The sequence below is a fragment of the Rattus rattus genome, chromosome 6 (assembly GCF_011064425.1).
Source record: "Rattus rattus isolate New Zealand chromosome 6, Rrattus_CSIRO_v1, whole genome shotgun sequence".
In the NCBI taxonomy this organism is placed as follows: domain Eukaryota; kingdom Metazoa; phylum Chordata; class Mammalia; order Rodentia; family Muridae; genus Rattus; species Rattus rattus.
Genome location: NC_046159.1, coordinates 12,052,670 through 12,068,643, shown reverse-complemented (window position 1 = coordinate 12,068,643; position 15,974 = coordinate 12,052,670). Strand labels below are relative to the sequence as shown.

General features: G+C 43.3%; 1 protein-coding gene across 1 annotated transcript in view; it reads left to right on the top strand.

Annotated features, from left to right (window-relative positions):
* Ptpro (protein tyrosine phosphatase receptor type O) overlaps positions 1 to 15,974 on the top strand; it is a 205,928-nt gene that overhangs the window by 110,672 nt on the left and 79,282 nt on the right. The window contains exons 3-6 of the mRNA XM_032905510.1: positions 9,083 to 9,241; positions 10,121 to 10,273; positions 12,280 to 12,723; positions 14,622 to 14,783. Of these exons, the coding sequence (XP_032761401.1) occupies positions 9,083 to 9,241; positions 10,121 to 10,273; positions 12,280 to 12,723; positions 14,622 to 14,783 (918 nt within the window). The remainder of the gene's footprint in view (positions 1 to 9,082; positions 9,242 to 10,120; positions 10,274 to 12,279; positions 12,724 to 14,621; positions 14,784 to 15,974) is intronic.

Sequence of the window (15,974 nt, the reverse complement as noted above, 5' to 3'; positions counted from 1 at the left end):
CACATACACACTCACACACACTCACACACACACACATGCTCATACATACATACACACTCATACACACTCACACACACATAAACACAGAGAGAGCACACACACTCACACACATACACACACATACACACTTACACACACTCACACTCACACACACATACATACTCATACACACATACACACTCACACACATAAACATACAGAGAGAGAGAGAGAGAGAGAGAGAGAGAGAGAGAGAGAGCAGCCATTAACCCTCATCTCACCTTACATAAAATCTTAGCATCCCCTGTCCTAGAAACACCAGAAAGGTAAGATGAAATAGAGGGTTGGTACTGATGTTGGGAAGGCATTAGCAATGGTCTTAACTGCAGGTGATTTCTGCCATGTTCTCTGACTTTAACATCACATCGTCAGGTAACTAACGTGTTCTTGGGTAGAAGGCAGAATGATCTCTGTAAGAGAGCAGTTTGCCATCAGAACAACTGAATACTTCATTAAGGTCCCCTTTGCTCAACGCTTCAGTTTGAGCTTTTCAGTGGCTGCCACCGTTAAACTGTCCGTTACATATGACCCTGGTGGACATGATTGGGAAAAGGGACATTGTGTCAGTTTCTATTATGATAAAAAGAAATAACCAGAAGGATGAGCCAAAAAGCAGTATTTTAACCCCACTGTCAAAAATTAATTAAAGTCTCATTGGCAGAATCCCAGGGTCATTATTAAATTCTGAAAATTAACAATGGCACAGACCCAAGAACTGCAAGGCTAATGGAGCTAAAGGAGAGAGCTGGCAACTAATTTAATTAAAGGGAGATCTCACCTTGTAAAATCCTGTCCTGTATTCCAGGAAAAAAAAAAAAAGGTGACTCTGGACTGAGACTCAGGCTGTAGCTGTAGGTGCATAACAATGGCAACTCTTCAAAGGCGACACTCTGCTTTCCATGGTGTCATCATTCACGATCACCGGCTGGGAGTTAGGAGCTGTTCCGCTCAGTTAGCTCAAAGCAGTTGAGCAAGAATAGGAGAAAGTTGGGAGGGCAGAGACTAAGCACAGTGCAGAAGAGGATGGAGATGTCCGAGCCCTGTTCTGTCCCGACCGTTAGCAGTGTGGAGCCCTTCCCAAAGAGTGACGTCGGGAGATGTAGCTCTTTAGCTGACAGTTATTAGAGAAATGTGAAGGCCTCTGTGGTCAGTCACATCTGTGATCCCTTGGGACAGGAAGGCAGGAGGGTAAGGATGCCCCATTACTCTCTACTATGGATCAGATTCAAGGCTAACCCGGGCTTCATGAGGTCCTGTCTCTTCAAAAGACAAGACAAAAGAAGAAGCAGAGAGGAAGGAAATTAGACACACAGAATGAGAAGTCACAGAATGAGGTACAATCGACCATCATATATCGTTGTGCATGCATATATGCACATGTAAAGACCAGAGGCCTATTTTGGCTGTCCTCCTCAGGAACGCTATTCACCCTAATTTAGCGGGATGGGATTTCTTGTTGACTTGGAGTTTGCCTATTTAACTAGACGGGTTAGAGAGTCAACCTTGGGGATAAACCTTCTACATCTCACTAGCATTGCGATTGCAAGTGTGGACTTTGTTTTTTATTTTACATTAATTTACTGTGTGTGTGTGTGTGTGTGTGTGTGAGAGAGAGAGAGAGAGTATGTGTGAATATGTGTATATGAGTATGTGTGTCTGTGTGTGTGTGAGGATGTGTGTGTGTGTGTGTGTGTGAGGATGTGTGTGTGTATGTGTGAATATGTGTATATGAGTATGTGTGTCTGTGTGTGTGAGTATGTATGTGTGTGGGTGTGTGTGTGTGTGGGTGTGTGTGAGTATGTGTATCGCGGATGTGTGTGTGTGTGTGTGAGTTTGTGTGTGTGTGTGTATATGTATGTGTGTGTGTGTGTGTGTGTGTGTGTGTGTGTGTGTGTGGTGTATGTGTGTGTGTGTGTGTGTGTGTGTGTGTGTGTGTGTGTGTGTGAGTATGTGTAGAGATGAGTGTGTGTGTGAGAGTATGTATGTGTGTGGGTATGTGTGTGTGATGGGTGTGTGTGAATATGTGTATATGAGTATGTGTGTCTGTGTGTGTGTGAGGATGTGTGTGTGTATATGTGTGTGTGAGGATGTGTGTGTGTATATGTGTGTGTGTGTGTGTGTGTGTGCACATGCACATATGAAGATGCACATTTGGAGGTCAGAGGACAGCTTACTTGCAGGGATACGGTTTCTCCTCTCTCCTTTGTGTGAGTTATAGGGATTACGTCAATTCTTCAGGCTTGTCAGCAAGGGCCTTTACCTTCTGAGTCATCAAGTCAGCCCCCTCCAGGCTTTTAAGATGGATTCCAGGGATCAAGCTCGAATGACTAAGCCATCTCTCCAATGGTGCTGGGTCCCATTTTAAAGTCTAAAGGGCACTATCTCAGATTGCAGAAGAAGTGGTAAGTTGGGAGTGTGAGAATTGTGTATAAAGGTGAGGGTGTCTAACATGACACTTGAAGCAGCATCAGATGGTGTTTGGGTATATATTATGAAAGAGAGACTTTAGTAACCTGGTGACTAAGGCTAACTCTGAACCCCCAAACTCCTAACTCCCATTTTTAATGAGCTCCGGATTCATACCCACCACCGTTCCATTTTAACTTTCTAAAGCATTTGTGGTACCTGCTGGAGGGACTGACGTACTGCTCTTGAGGGCAAAAAGGACATTCGTTGCAGGAGTCAGACGCATGCTGGAGCCTGTCCCCATGAAACAAGCTGTGACAGAGCAGGAGGCCCAGGGGCAGAGCTCTGATCTTTTGGTGTAGTTGTTGTGAGTTTCGTGTTCGTAGAAAAAGTTGAAAAATTAGACACAGAATAAATTGAGCATAGCAGACTCATGTGACAAGTTCCAAAGCGCCCCGAAACCCTGGGCTGTGATGCCCGGTTAATATTTAATTCACAAAGATGCTTCCATATAATGAGAGCATTTCAGGAGGAAAGGACAGCCTTGGCAGAAAAAGGCCGTAACACCTGGGGATAACTGCTTAGGATCTAAGAAATGTTAGATCCATGCAATTGGTTCCTGTGTCAGGTGAGACCTAGAAGTGGTGGCTGCCAAAGTTGCAGGAGACACATGGGTATATTAGTTATCTATGTCTATTATGAATACAAATATTTGATTTATTGAATCCTATTTACTAGACATATTCTCCCTCATGGCCAAAGTACCAGAGACATAAAGATACCTAGCGATGCCTTTAACCAGGCACGGCCAGATTGGTGACGCAGCACTTGCTTACAGCTGCTCCAAAATAGCTCTGAAAAGGAGACCAGAAACACAGCGAACAATTGTAAGTGCAGGGCAGACGAATCGAGACTTTATGTGATCCAGAACGAAGACAGATCAAAGGGATGACACGAGGTGATTTGACTAGGGAAAGGCTCTTGTAGCAGAGCCCCGGGCTGAAGGATGCTGAGTCTTACTTAGACAACGGACAAATTATCAAACGGTGACGTGAAGTGGTGGTTCAAAGGCTGAGCTGTCAAAGTCATCTGATGTCATTTGCGTAGCCTTGAGCAGATGTGACTGCCCTCTATGTCTCAGTTTTCAGATCTGTCACCCATTCTGGGAGCTAGCAACCACTTCTCCGTAAAGCTCTGGATAACACAGACATGAAACTCTACAGGCCTCCGGCTCTGTCCTGTAGCTGCTTGACTTTGCTGTTAATAACATGACCACAAGCTAGCCGACATCGCTTTTATACTGCCTTATGGAGAGCGAAATTCGAACTTCAAATCATTTTCACGTCACGAGTTAATATTTCTCTGATTCTCATCCACTAAAAGTTAAAATCTCACTATTATCTCCTAAAACATATAAAAGCAACTCCCAGTTCAGATTTGGTTTAGTAAGCTGTGGTCGGCCAGACTAACCTGCCCTACTGTTACTGTTTATAATAATAGTGCCTACTAGGTGCTGTTAAAAAAAAAGGAAATGTTTTACAATATGTATAATCATACGTCTCTCCTGCTGATAATACAGAGCCAACAGAGTCCATAGGACATAGCATATGACCAACGAATAAAAGACTTACTAAGATATTGCATGAGAAATTGCTTGAGGGAACAAAGGAAACTTGAAATCAATTAGGTAGCAAAATATTGAGTTGGGGGTGGCTGGTTTGTGACAGAGATGCTAACTAAAGTGAGAGAATCAAGTGGCATCTGGACTTAATGTGTGTTGAAACAGAAAAATAAAAAGATAAGAAGGGAGAATTAACTCAGAAAGCTGCTAAAACATTCTAGGAAAAAGAATTGGTCATGAACTAAGGCAGGGGCTGTAATGGTGTAAGGGACCCTTCCTGTTCCCTGGGTGACCGTGGCCAACATACCTTTGGCTCTCATTGAGATACACACTGGTCAGGTCTCTAAGCATCTTCTCAACACGAAGTAGTGGCTTGGACTTGGGATTCAGAACCCGTCTTTCCCCCCATTTCTGTCATCAGAAAGGAGGGGATAGTCATGTCTCCTTTCTTCCTCAAGAGACCTGCCCCAGGGACAGGCGTCCATTGCGGACCAGACCTTCACCCGATGCAGTTACTCTTTTAGATTTCAGTTCGTCAAAGCTGTGCGTTTCCATCAAGTGAGCACAGTAATGGCTCCTGTTGATGCCGGGCAGGGGGCGTTATTACAGAGCTCACACACCGGGCCGTAACTTTCTCATGGAGAATAACAGCTGTGAGCATGTGGGCTGCCGAGAAGCCTCACCTGTATGTGCTGCTGCTGCCTGTAGGAAATTAAATTTCAAATTACGCCAGCTCACCTCCACACACCCCTTCCTCCCTGGTTGCTGTGAACGGCTCAAAGACGACGAAGGAATACGAAATAGCCTAAATTGACAAATGATTTAAGATTATGTCAAACATTTCATTAGAAAGGGACAAGACCTTACTGTGTGTCATATTTTTATTATTTATCAAAAGCAAAACAAAAAGGCAGATTCACATCAGGATTGCTGGTCAAAGGAGGACACCAAAGTATTGTTCAGTCATCTACACTTTGCTCCTCTCATAAAATCAAAAGAAAGCGAGAGGCACAGGACCAGGTTCAAGAGCACGCTTGTTTCCGAGTCATAACAGAAACTGAAACTCAGGTGGAGTGTGGAGGGCGCCTTGAGTCCTTGAGGAACTGGACCTCTGTGCTCTGGGCATAGGAAAGATAGTTCTGAGTTGGGAGTGCAGAAGATCAAAATGCTCTACCCCAGACCACATAGCCAATCTCAGGGTGAGGACCGCGCCTTGTGACTGGCGTTGGTAAAAGTCCATGACAACCTTGGTAGCATTCACAATATGAAGGATCCCAGAATGACTGACAGCCATGGTGGTTGAGGGGGGACAGTGACTGAGCTGCAGCAGAGGCCAAAAATAAATAAATAAATAAATAAATAAATACATACATACATACATACATACATAAATGAGCAAGAATATCAAACTAGCAAAACTATATATGTGATCTTATACAGACATAAAGATCAGAATGGTATCCATTCCCCAGCAACCATTAAACGAAAAGCGGCATGAACAAAGTATGTAGAACAGATACAACAGAATTGAAACCTTCTTCAATAAAAACGTAATTATTTAAGTTGAACTAAAATTTTGTTTTGCTGACACTTCTATTTAAAACATTTTTTCGTATAATAGGCTTTGAACATGTTTCCCATCTCCCCAACTCTCCACCCCAGTTCCTTTCCATCCCCCAATCTTTAGGCTTTTTCTCTCTTTTCTTTCTAAAAACAAAATCGAAACAAACACTAAGACACAAAATGCCAAAACAAACGAACTAAGTAAAACCCACAGAGTCCGTTTTGTGCTGGCCCGTTGTTTCTGTGTACGGAGCCTGCTCTGATATGGTGGACATGCACAGTTAACACCTCACTGGAGAAAACAGATCTCCCTGTGCTAGCAGGCATCGCTTGCCCATAGCCTCCTGTTAGGGTGGGACTTCGTCTACTTCTGTTTCTCAGGGCCAGGATCTCATCTGGCTGGAACCTATGCAGGCCCCGTATGCACCTACCCATACACCAGCACAATCCTGTTAGAAACTCTTCTGCAACATTGCATGCACCTGAAGATATGTTCAGCCCCCATCTAGGTAAAGGAGCAGGGCCCCTACAGTATTGAAACTATATTTATAGGAAGTGAAAACAGGCCCTCTACTAAAAGAATAAACTGGATAGTTTGTAAACCTATAAACAGATGCTCAACGTTTCCCTTGAGTACTTGCGCCAAGCTGGTCAAATCTCAAAATAACATTAAATGATAAAATCAAGCTACAGATGTGGATGCTCACAGCCAATCATTGAACTGAACAAGGGGACCCTAGTGGAGGGGTTGGAGAAAGAACTGAAGGAGCTGAAGGGGTTTGCAACCCCATAGGAGGAAGGACAAAATCAACCAACCAGATACCGGAGAGCTCCCAGGGGCTAATCCACCAACCAAAGAGTACACATGGAAGGACCCATGGCTACAGTCGCATGTGTAGCAGAGGATGGCATTGTCTGGCATCAATAGGAGGAGAAGCCCTTGGTCCTGTGAAGGCTTGATGCCCCCATGTAGGGGAATGCCAGGGTGGGGAGACAGAAGGAGTAGGTGGGTGGGTGGGTGAGCACCCTCATAGAAGCAGAGGGAGGGGGGATGGGAGAGGCGGTAAGGGGATAACATTTGACATGTAAATACATAAAATATCCAATAAAAAGGAACAAATGACATTACAATATAAGGTTATTAATATTGTAGGTAATATAATAAACATTAAGTAATACAGGCTTCATGTAAATGGAGAAGACTTTCAAAACACAATGGAAAAGAAAGACACCAAACTTAAGGTAATACGTTATCTCCAGTCCCAGTGGAGGAAGAATGGCCCTGGGTTTGTTAAATGCGTGAGGAAGATTCAAGTACACTTTAGAATTTTTTGTTGGTTTTTTTGTTTGTTTGTTTAAACAAGATCCCATGTAGTAGAGGCTGACCTCAAACTTGATATGTAGCTGGAGATGAAGACTTCAACTCCTGATCCTCCTGCCTCCACATACCAACTCCTGAGATTACTGAGATGTGACCCATATCTGGATCTATGTGCCTTGCTACTTTGGAAAAATAAGAGTTTCCAAGAGTAAGGAAGTAGTTGATGAAGAAGGGTGCCAAGTGACTTGTGTTGTCTAGCAGCTCCATTCTCTGTTAGGTCCAGCCTGGCACCTCAGAGCAGGAAGGCGTCAGTGGAAGAGCTGGTGGGGAAAAAGAGGATTGAATTATTGGGATCTTACTTGGTCATCCCTGAAACATGGGTGGGCCATGTTGACTCAGTGTTATGACACATGACATAATTTCCAACTGTAAAAGAAATAAGGATAGTGGTCGGACAGGGAGTGAAATATTTTTAGCCTGGGCACTTGGGTTCTATTAGTAATCCTTACATAGACTACACCTACGCATAGGGCTGACAGTTTTCAGCTCAGGCATGTGTCATAAAGCTAGGAGGAATCTATCCGACACACATGTAAACAGGGTGTTAACGTGCTTTTACTTTAAAGCTTAAATGGCTCAACCGCAGAAGAGCAGGAGGAATCATAAACAGACAAACATAAGCAAACAAATACTCTTGTGTATCTTGACTTTAAGCTTGGCAATGGCTGACCTCACACCTCAGGGCAGCAAGGAATGACTGGCTGTCCAAGCTCCCGTTTCGGTGACTAGCGGGAACCTTAGTGATGGTTGGACTCCGGCCATGGTGGAGTTCACACGGTGTAGTTGTTATGAGCTTTTAGCTTCTGCTCTGGTTGTTTCTCTCTCCTTTTACTTTCAGTATTTTTGCTTTGGATTCACTGACAGTTTTAAGCATGTAAATAATGAGTTTTATGTTTATGCCCCTATCACCATCTGGTTTCCCCCACTCCCTCTTCTGTTGTGAACATTTCTTCCTTACAAATCTTCCTCTGGTGTGTGTGTGCGTGTGTGTGTGTGTGTCTGTGTGTGTGTGTGTGTGTGCATGTGTGTGTGTGTGCGTGTGTGTGCCTGTCCCTGTGTGAGTCTGTCTGTCTGTTTATGAGTGTGTATGTATATATATATGTGTCTGTCTCTCTGTCTCTCTGTTTCTCTGTCTCTGTCTCTCTGTCTCTTTCTGTCTCTGTCTCTGTCTGTCTATCTGTCTCTCTGTGTATATGTGTGCATGTGTGTGTGATGCGCCATCCTGGGCATCGAACTCCAGTGCACTGAAAGAGTAGTGTGGTGCTCTTAACCTAGGGGCCATCTCTCCAGACCTTACAATATTTTTTATAAAATTATTCAAATAAAATATATCTACTATCTCTTTTGAAAGTGTGGAGAAACTGTCTATTTACACAAAAGTGATGTTTGCAGGGCATATAAAAGATCATGAGCTTCTTAAAATGTGTGTTTCGAATGTTTCATGATAAATTAACACCAAGCAAATTAAGAATATTCTTAAGCTCCTGTAGAAAGGGTCTTGGTGAGCATGATATAAATGACTGTATGCAGGACGCTGAGTGGTCGCTACTCTTTTCCATGAAAGAAAAACCTCCAAAGTCACAGAAAGAAACAAATGATCACATAAATATTTATCACTGCCCACAGCCAAATATATTTTCTGTTACCTGTCTGTTACTGATAATCTAATTTTGTTGTCGCAAGGAAAGGGAAAAGGAAGAATTTGCGGATACAGACAGATGCTACCACAAACCTCTTAGACTGCACATGACGAGCAGTATAAACTCCAGGTCTGCATCATGTTCATCTATTGAAATGAAACTTAAACAGTTGTGGTCTCTAATGTCCAAAGCTGTTGTAAGCGAGGAACAGAAAGACGAGTCTAGAACTATTTCTAAAGCAGACGGTGTCATCTCAAATGCGCTCTGTTAACTGCTGCCAACGCTAAGACCAACTCTTCGTGGGCGAACCCTGAGAAGCTCGCTGTGCACGGAATTTAAACATAATTATAAATGTGGGGTAAGATGGTATCAGTGCATAGATTAATGATGTTTCTCCCCCTCCCCTCCCCGCCACCTCTCTTTCCTTGGTAGAACCCTTGCCCGTAACCAGTGTGTCTATATATGACTATAAGCCTTCTCCTGAGACAGGAGTACTGTTTGAAATTCACTATCCGGAAAAATACAATGTGTTCAGCAGAGTGAACATCAGCTACTGGGAGGGGAAGGACTTCAGGACGATGCTGTACAAAGGTAAGAAGCGAGGGGGTCGGAGAAAATCGTGGCCTTTTCTTTTCAGATTTTTTTTCTTTTTCTGGATGATCTTCTTGCTTACGCTAAGCAAGAATTCACCGAGGAATTCTTTACCTACAAATGAACCATTAAGAAAAAGTTATTGACTCAAGGAAATCTTCTTGTGAGTACTCAGAACATCCGGCTCATTAGTCCAGAATTGCGAGCCATACATACAATGCCGAGAAAGTCTCAAATTGGTTTGAAGTATAAGTTATTCTTGCCAAAGGCAATATAACATGTCTGCTTCCGGAAATAAAGTCAAAACAATTTAGCAAAAACTTCATTTACAGCAGTTGCCAGCACGAACACCCCAAGTGTCCGTAGCAAGTGGGCAACTTTCACCCCATTTCCTTAGAGAGGGTCCGAGATTATTCTCAAAAACTTGGGGTGGTATTTTGGGTTCCTATGTGACCACGTACCACATAAACCAACGAACATTTTACATGAGACACTTTCGACAACAGAAAAACATCCCCTGTAAAATGGCTGGGAACTTTTGTCATAAAGGAGTAAAATACTTCAGTTTTTCTCTTAATAAAGAGCTAAATTAACCTAATCTCCATAATTCCTGCACAGACAGAACATTCGTAAGATAGAAATTAATTTAAATTGTGTTGAATCTTGTTAGGAATGCTGACAGGGAAAAAGAAACATTTTCAGGATGAAGGGCCCAGGCTCCAATTTTCTCTCTAGTCTTCTAGTCTTTATTGAGCATGCCAGACATACTCAATAAAGGAAACACTATTCTGTGGATATTTGAATTTAACTGGGACTTTCTCCAAGTATGCGACATTAAGAAGCTCCTAATTTTAATGTGGCTGATCCTTTCCTGCACAGACTTCCTGAAGGGGAAAACCGTGTTTAATCACTGGCTCCCGGGGATCTGCTACAGTAACATCACTTTCCAGCTGGTTTCTGAGGCGACCTTTAACAAAAGCACCCTGGTGGAGTGCAGTGGTGTAAGCCACGAACCCAAACAACACAGAACAGGTGAGTCCCCAGACGAGTCAGACGGCATCACAAAACAACTGCGTTTTATTGTTGTATGATATATATATATATTCATATACATACATATATAAATTATGTTGCTATGTATTCATTTTCAATGCTTCTAAGAAATTTTTTTTCTTAATAGTTCTAAGAAACCTTTGGTCACATAGCTAAGGGAGAATTTATTTTTATGACAAAACAAAGTTTGTGACCACATTAAAGATACCTAAACAAAATACGCAGGAGGAAAAATCTAAAATAAGTAACTGTAAGCTTAGTTCTTGCATGTTTTAATAAAAATGTGGGTGATAGTCTTAAAAGGTGTAATCAAGCCACACAGCTGGACCTGGTAGATATTCTTATTCTATCCCGTGACCAGTGTCCATGTAGAGGAAAGGCAGACGGCAGACGTCCTAGCCTAGATAATTGACTCCTGAAAGAAAACATTAGGACCCAGGCACGTATAACATTTTCGCTGCTAATTCTATTAGCATCAGTAATACGGAAAGCAACCGTGGAGCTCGGAAGAGTTGGAGAGGAAGGGGTTGGGGTTGAGAGGATCAAAATACACTGCAGAAATTCTCAAACTACTCAAAGGAAACACAGGAAAGCTATAATGGTATCGGGTCACGGCTAGAGGAATGAATTCATAAAATACATACTACCAAGCATCCATTGCTTAACCAGTGCCGTGTGTGCCTGGCGTGTTCAGTGATCTTGCAGAGTCCACTCTCATGAGTTCGGGACTGAGTGAGAACAGAGCTTAGACCCCCCCAACTCCCGCCCCGAGACCCTTTCTGTCTGGAATTCTGACACTAAACGACTAGTTCACCTTACGTTAACATTGACTAACGTATGTGCACTTTTCATACTCAGTTCCAGCAAAGACACATTGATAACTACTCTTTCCAACCTGGGTGGTGTCCTAACTCTGAGATGGCAAAGTAAAGACCAATGAGACAGGCAATCTGCCCTCAGAAATGGTGTCATCTTACTCTAAAGGCAACACAGAGGCAGAATGAGATCCATGTCACATGACCGCTTTGATGGTATTTAACAGCACAAAGGAGGCAGAGGTGCATTTTTTCCCCTCAAAAGTCATAGAGGAAGGTCTTTGAGGAGCTGTTGAAGGCAGAGAACGTACAGGCTGTCTTCACGATTTGCTGTCTCCAGAGAAAACACATTTCTATGATCCATAGTCCCCGTGCACTCATACAGCTCACTTCAGAGATGGGAAACAAATTTCATATTCTCACACTGGAAGCTGCATCTCTAAGAACCCCCCCGGTAGAGCCGGGCTGGTACAGTTCCATCACATGGAGTGTGCATTCTGATGGCTGCAAACAACTGCTTAAAAAACTTTTCGAAAATGATTTGCAAGCTACCCAGGGACGGAGACACATATCATCTTAAAGCAGGATGGTGGTAAGCCAAGGAGTGTTTGCATCACTGTACCCGAGAAGAAGTTAAATTACCACGTCAACACATGCAGTAGAGCAAGTCGCCACCCTCGAAGTGTGACTGGTGAGAAGCTAAGAGATAGAAGTAAATATATGTATTCTATACGATGTTAGAAGCTTCCGTATGGTTGGCTTAAAAACCGTTCTTCCCAACATGTTCTCTATGGCTGCCTAGATGGCTCAGCTGGTAGAGATACTTAACTACCACGGTTAGCCATCTAAGTTCAACCTCTGACCTGCGGATCCAACTGTTTCAAGTTATTTTCAGATGTCCCTATGTATCATGAGGCATGTGGTTCTCTCTCTCTTTCTCTCTCTCTCTCTCTCTCTCTCTCTCTCTCTCACACACACACACACACACACACACACACACACACACACACACACACACACACACGATAAGGTTTTTAATTTTATTTTTTTTCTGTCTATAAGAAGTAAAATTAAGACGCACTCCATAATTGTGTGTTGGATTCATGAATAAATAAATATTCAGTTCAGAGATAAAAGTTACCCGGGAAATGAAAACTCTCTCTTCCACAGCGCCGTATCCCCCTCGAAACATCTCTGTTCGCTTTGTCAACTTGAACAAGAACAACTGGGAAGAACCAAGCGGGAGCTTCCCCGAGGACTCGTTCATCAAACCGCAAGACGCGATAGGAAGAGACAGACCCTTCCATTTACCCGAGGAAACCCCTGAGACTCCCGCCAGCAATGTGTCTTCCGGCTGGCCTGACCCGAATGGCACTGACTATGAGAGCACATCTCAGCCCTACTGGTGGGACAGTGCATCCGCGGCCCCTGAAAACGAGGAGGACTTCGTCAGTGTGCTGCCAGCGGACTATGACACTGAGGCCACGCTCGGCAGGACAGAGAAACCCACAGCTGACCCTTTCTCTGCCTTCCCCGTGCAGATGACTCTGAGCTGGTTACCACCAAAACCGCCTACAGCCTTCGATGGCTTCAATATCCTCATAGAGAGGGAAGGTGAGGCTTGGGAGTGGGGAAGAGTGAAATGGAACTGGGTAGCACAGGGTGGGGTGGGGGTGGGGGACCTCAGGGAGGAAGATTGACGGACATAGTCAAAGGGAGACTTTAATTGCCTTGCTTGGTGTAGCCGGAGAGCAGAAAACCAAAATACATAGATTGGATCAGAACCCTCAAATTTGGGTGATTTGCAAATTGCAATGATTGCAAGTTCTACACATGTCTCTACCCGGCATGTCGCATACCCCAGGCCACCAAAAAGGGCCTTATGTTTAGAAGGACTTTTACAAGAATAGGGCCATCAAAATATATTTCAGAACACCCTTAAGGAATGCTGTTTGCCTGTATGCAAATTTTCCGGGCATGTGAGGAAGAGTCTTCCTACAAAGTGAGTCCTTCTTCTAGATGTGCATGTTCCTTAGGCAGTTGGAAGGAATTGCGGCCTTTGGATCTGGTGATCAGATTTACCCTGAGAAGCTGAGAGTAAGTGGAAAATACGCAGAAGACAGCATCCGCACTCTAGTCAGTACACTACGTTCTGATCATCCATCATTTGAAATTATATATATGTGTGTGTGTGTGTGTGTGTGCTGTTTTTAAGACAGGTTCTCATGTAGCCCAGGCTACTCTTAAATTTGATACGTAGCTGATAAATGTATATATATGTACATATATATAAATGTGTATATATGTAGTCCACACATTTGTGAAAACAGAGCCATAGCATAGCTCCACTGTTGATCACCAGACTTTTCCTGTTATTGTTTGCTAGGACTTGACTAGTGCTCTGTCATTTCTATTTTCCTGTCTGGCATCAGGGTGACATGGGGTTGTCGTGTCATCAAGTTTGGAGTTAGAGAGGCAGCCTTCATTTTGTGGTGTGCAATTAGAGTCGTGCCGGCTGACTGTGGAAGGTGGTTAATTTCAGTTTAGTGAAATGAGACTAAATATCTCTTTATTCTTTATTCTGCATAATAGTCATTGGCGGCACTCTAAAGCTGCATAAAATTGAAGCTGTCGCTTTAGGTATCTACGTCAGAAGTCGTCATGCGAGTGACGTCATGTGGCTGTCTTTGTTTTGCTTTGTTTTTTGTTGATCAACAGCTCCCTTCGTCTTCTTCTGTTCCTCGGTTTACTCTCTGGAACAGAGTGTCTTGTAACTCAGGACACCTTTTTACTGCCCGTTTTCAAGAAAGCTCAATTAAATCATGCGGTTTCTGAGAATGCTGTGCTCCTTTGAAGTCAAGTAATAAAGGGTTTCAGATGAAATACTACGCATCAGGAGACAGGTGCGGAACAAATATCACCTCCAATGGTGCGGGAGCGAATAGAGGAAGAAAAATAAAACCTTTTAAACTAGAAGGCAGCCAATATTAAAAAATGATAATTTAATGCTACAGGGAATTTGTGAGGTATTTAATGAGTGCTAGTTATTTCTCCTCTTCCAGCAAGAACAGTGGATGCCGCCTTGGCCTATGAGTCCATTTCTCTTTTGCTTTTTTTTTTTTTTTTTTTTCCAGAGCTGAGGACCGAACCCAGGGCCTTGCGCTTGCTAGGCAAGTGCTCTAGCACTGAGCTAAATCCCCAACCCCCATTTCTCTTTTGTACATGATTCTGTCAGGTGGGTGTGGGCAACATACCGTGCCTCCGTGCGGTGGATTTGAACACTATAATTTAGGTCTGATATTTTACAGGTTTATAAATACAATTTGAATTTGAGTTGCGTTTTCTCACTTACAATCGGCCTTTGCTTTAAAGGTTATGGTTGAGCTTGGAATATAAGAGAGAAGGAAAATAATAAATGCAAATTTTACAAACCTAATCAGTGTACCTATTCCCTGGGCCTCCCTATCGTCGATCCAAGTGTGTCCTCACTCTGCCTTTCACCTTTGATCCAGGGAACTTTACCGACTATTTGACAGTGGATGAAGAAGCCCACGAGTTCATTGCAGAACTAAAGGAGCCTGGGAAATACAGACTCTCAGTGACAACCTTCAGCTCCTCGGGAGCCTGCGAGACGCGGAAAAGCCAGTCAGCAAAATCGCTCAGCTTCTACATCAGTGAGTAGCCAAGGGATGTTGGTGCACTCACCGGGAGCTTGAGCTGCACTGAAGGAGCTACCCAGGAAACTGTGGCATTAATGATGCTTGGCTGTCAATAATTCAGCAGCCCCAGGAATCCTGGGGATTCCTCAAGGTCAGGAGAGGCCATTAATCGTGGGAGGAGATACTTATATGTTTAATGGTAGCAAATCTGCTCAGAAAGTTAACCATTTTTTTCCCCACTGTTGTGATAATTGAATGTTTATTAAACTGACCTTCTATGCCAGCCATAACCGTGTCTCTGAGGATGTGCACACACAGCCTGGGAAATACGATTTTTTGTTTGAGGCCGTAATAAAATTTAGCATTATGGGATTATGTGGGGAAAATCTTATTAGAGTATTGAACTCGTGGAGAGCTCAAAAATTTCAAGCCGATTCAAGCCTTCGGGGTATCCAGACAGTCAGCAGGAGAAGGTCGAGTGTCCTCAAGTTCCCAGAGCTGAATTTTGGGGAGGTTTCTAGCTACACTGTGAGCGCTAATAATGAAGGTGTAGTTTTCGAAACTGCCTACGTAATGTGTGTCCACTCTGTAGATAAGCTACGGTTATTGGTAGTCCAAGTGCTAGACACCAGTTACTTAGCTTGCCAGATGATAAATGTACCTTTAGATTAACAGAAAGAAAAGTAAGAAAACAGATTAAAGATAATTAAAGATACCCATCCAAAAGTCTGTATATGCGTCTCCTACTTCCTAAGAGGCAAATACTACCTTGCTTCAAATAACCCTCAAAAGGTAGGTAGGCAGATGCAGGAGATCAGTTCACTTAGCAGCTCAAACACATTAAACGCATGCCCACATAGTGTGTATTCACTTGAGGAGTGAAGCATGCGGCCACCGAGAAGCCTCCAGAGCCTTCGAAGTGACCAAAGGACATTGGGAATGGCCTGGTGTATGTATCAGATATGAGGAATGTTTCTTTATGAGATCACTTGAGATAGAAAATCAAGATGGGTCTCCAGTCTTACCATTCGTCTAAAATTGTTTTGCTAGCCAGGAGGTCACCTCGCCCAGGTGCACAGCAAATGCTGGTGGCTGCCATGAAAGGTCAATTAATAGTGTCCCCATGTTGGCCTTTCAGTGGGTTTCACAACACAGATCATAAATCATAGAACTTAGTATGTGGTGTTTATCACATTTATTTTGTCA